The 3,266-nt window shown below is 50.2% G+C and overlaps 1 protein-coding gene across 1 annotated transcript in view; it reads left to right on the top strand.

The window, feature by feature from the left end:
* The first annotated feature begins 2,424 nt into the window (after positions 1-2,424).
* The window catches only part of Hoxc11 (homeobox C11), a 2,402-nt gene continuing 1,560 nt past the window's right edge, over positions 2,425-3,266 (top strand). Inside the window, exon 1 of the mRNA XM_031359172.1 lies at positions 2,425-3,211. Coding sequence (XP_031215032.1) covers positions 2,530-3,211 — 682 coding nt within the window. The 5' untranslated portion in view covers positions 2,425-2,529. The remainder of the gene's footprint in view (positions 3,212-3,266) is intronic.

Raw genomic sequence — 3,266 nt, forward strand, 5'->3', positions numbered from 1 at the left:
TACAAGTCTTTTGGAAGATCCTAAAGTTTCCTAGATATCATCTTCTTTACACTCCTTTGCTTTCCTCTTTTAGTTTCAAGAAAATCAGACTGCTCTTTGTAGCCGCCTGCCTCAGTTTTATGGTGGCCCAGGAATAAACTTTGGTGGTCAAATTCAAGTGCTCAGGCCCACAGCTGTCTTCTCACAGGAAGCAGACACCCCCACCCCCACCTCTCTCCCAGACTGGGCAAAACAAGACTTAGGGGATTGAGCCCCACACTGCCCAGAAGAGCAGGAGGAAAAAGAAAGAAAAACCTAATGGGAATATAGGGAAAGCAGGAGCCAAGACCACCCTCATCTCTGCAAGAGATGGGGTACCTCTGGCCTTCTTCTTGCTGGCTTCTATCACTGTTTGGGGAGCATTTTGCCTCCAGTAAACGCAAGTTTAATGAGGTCAACGCAAACCCCATAAAAGCCCCAGTCCGTTGTTCACCACCATTATAATTAAAAATGTTGCCCCCAGCTCCTCCTATAAAAAAGACTAAAGGAGAAGGGAATTGCTACATAATCTTCTGTTTCTGGTCCCTTCTTTACAGAAATGCCCCCAATCTAGTTATTTGCCTTCAGTTTGATCTGGCCAGGACTAGAAAGTACAAGAAGCAATGCCTATCACTAAGTGCAAACATAGAGAGGCACTGGAAGTCTCTTCTCCAGTATTTGAGACACACACACACACACACACACACACACACACACACACACACACAAAAGACAGCCATGGTAGAGGCAGATTCCACCGAAGTGGTATTGTAAAGGCTGAGTAAATTTGGGCAGGTAGAAGAGTTGAGAAGGAATGGATTTGGGAGGATATATTTGGAAATAAGCTAGCTATTTCTGTCTTTCCTGTCTGGTTGAAGGTTTCAGTGCTTCATCCTTTAACAAAGAAAATCAAATTAAATACACTTTAAAGAGGAAAACCAATTTGAAGGCAGCCCTGAGGGTAGTAGACCTGTTTAGACTACCTTTGGTTTTGCCTAAGAGTACAGAGCTGAGTTGCTCTTTTCTAACACAGTATGTCCTGACAGCTCCTGACCAAGGTTACTGTTGCTTTCTGTTTGTGCCAGTTGTTCTGGCACCATGGATCCAGCCCAGAACATTTCCATAAAGTTATATTCAGATGCCCAGATGTGTGCTGTAATGGATTGGAGGCTTAAGGAATCATTGAGCATTCCCCTCTGAACACAGTAGTCCAGGAAGGAGGCTTATAGATTTGGAGGAAGGCAGGGTTAGACTGAGACATAGAGAGGAAGCAGGAAAAAGGAGTTAAATGGGCTGGGGACTTCAAGCCCTACCCTGCCTACTTTTTGATTGATACTAAAGATAGACATCTAGTCTCTCTACCCATCTAAGCTCCCCAAATCATTTAAAAAAAATAGAACCTCCCCAAATGTAGTTCCTTTAGCATATATCCTGCCTGGACCTCATTGCCAGGCTTCTTTTCAGCCTATTAGCTGAAGCTGAGCTCCCAACCCAAAGGGCCCCAGATAGAGAAGATAGATGACTCTCATTCTAAATCTTTTTCTTTGGGGTTTGGGATTTTAAAATCCACAGTGAATGTAGCTTTCTGCACATTGATTGACAATAAAGGCAGGCATGAAATATTCACCCAGGGCCACTCTCTCATACTAAATATTTAACACAACATTAGAGAAGGTTTTTCCCAGACTTTGCCAGGCACCGGCTGGGCGGCTGGCGCACTGCTCACCACTGGTTTATGACTAATAGGAGTCCCTAGCCAGCGGCAGCACAGCAAGCTAGACAAAGTTGGGACACTGGCTCATAGCTGGGCTGTCTCACCTTTGGGAAACTTCAGATACACTTCCTGGGAGCCTGTCTTATAAGGGAGCTCACCCGATTCTGGCCAGGAAAATAATATAAAGGACTTTCTGTGAACAAGCTCTGATTCTTCAGGTAGAAGAGTAAGAGTCCCTGAGACTTGAGGGGAAGCATCCATATTTCTGGGGAAATCAGGTAGGAAAAGGCCCTTCCTCTTACCCCCAGTCTGTCATAAGGAAGGGACCAAGACTCCTAAACGGAAAAAACCCTTCTCCTTCCCCCAATCCTAGGGGGAAAAGAGGAGCAGCAGCAGCTTTAAAAAAAAATTACAATTACCCCCCTCCCAGCCACCGCCCCCGCCCATCCCACCGCCCACCCCACCCCAACCCTCTCTCTCTCCTCCTTTGCTCTCTCTGTGGAATGGAGAGGAGGGGAGTGACGAGAGAAAAACGAATACAAATCTGCAATTGATTTTCATAATGTTTCTGCGGTGTTTGCAAACCAATCGCCTGAACGTCCCCGATCTTACCTAAGAGAGAACCCCTCCTACGTCTGCGAAGTGCTCCGAACTGATATATGACAATATCTACTTTGGATCACGTGCTCGGGGAGAGAGACTAAGACGGATAACGCGTCATCTCGCCTTCCCAAAATTTTCCCCCTCGCTAGATCGGGTCCAAAACCTCCAGCCGGAGGAGGCAGGAGAAGAGAACGATGTTTAACTCGGTCAACCTGGGCAACTTCTGCTCGCCTTCGCGCAAGGAGAGGGGCGCTGACTTCGGCGAACGAGGGAGCTGCACCTCCAACCTCTATCTGCCCAGTTGCACTTACTACGTGCCCGAGTTTTCTACCGTCTCTTCCTTCCTGCCCCAGGCCCCTTCTCGTCAGATTTCTTATCCCTACTCAGCCCAAGTGCCCCCGGTCCGGGAGGTCTCCTACGGCCTGGAACCTTCCGGGAAGTGGCACCATCGGAACAGCTACTCGTCTTGTTATGCGGCGGCCGACGAGCTTATGCACCGGGAGTGCCTGCCTCCTTCCACAGTCACTGAGATCCTCATGAAAAATGAAGGCTCCTACGGCGGCCACCACCACCCCAGCGCCCCACACGCGGCCCCCGCCGGCTTCTACTCCTCAGTCAACAAGAACAGCGTCTTGCCCCAAGCCTTCGACCGCTTCTTCGACAACGCCTACTGCGGTGGCGTAGATGCGCCCTCCGAGCCCCCCTGCTCCGGCAAGGGCGAGGCCAAGGGGGAGCCTGAGGCGACCCCCGCCTCGGGACTTGCGTCCCGGGCAGAGGCCGGTGCTGAGGCCGAGGCCGAGGAGGAGAACACGAATCCTAGCTCATCCGGTTCTTCCCACTCGGCGACCAAGGAGCCGGCCAAGGGAGCCGCCCCCAGTAGGTAGCAGCGGCCGGGAACCCGAGGGCAGTGAGGGAGGGAGCGGAGAGGGGG

This window comes from Mastomys coucha, unplaced genomic scaffold (assembly GCF_008632895.1).
Source record: "Mastomys coucha isolate ucsf_1 unplaced genomic scaffold, UCSF_Mcou_1 pScaffold11, whole genome shotgun sequence".
Taxonomy (NCBI): domain Eukaryota; kingdom Metazoa; phylum Chordata; class Mammalia; order Rodentia; family Muridae; genus Mastomys; species Mastomys coucha.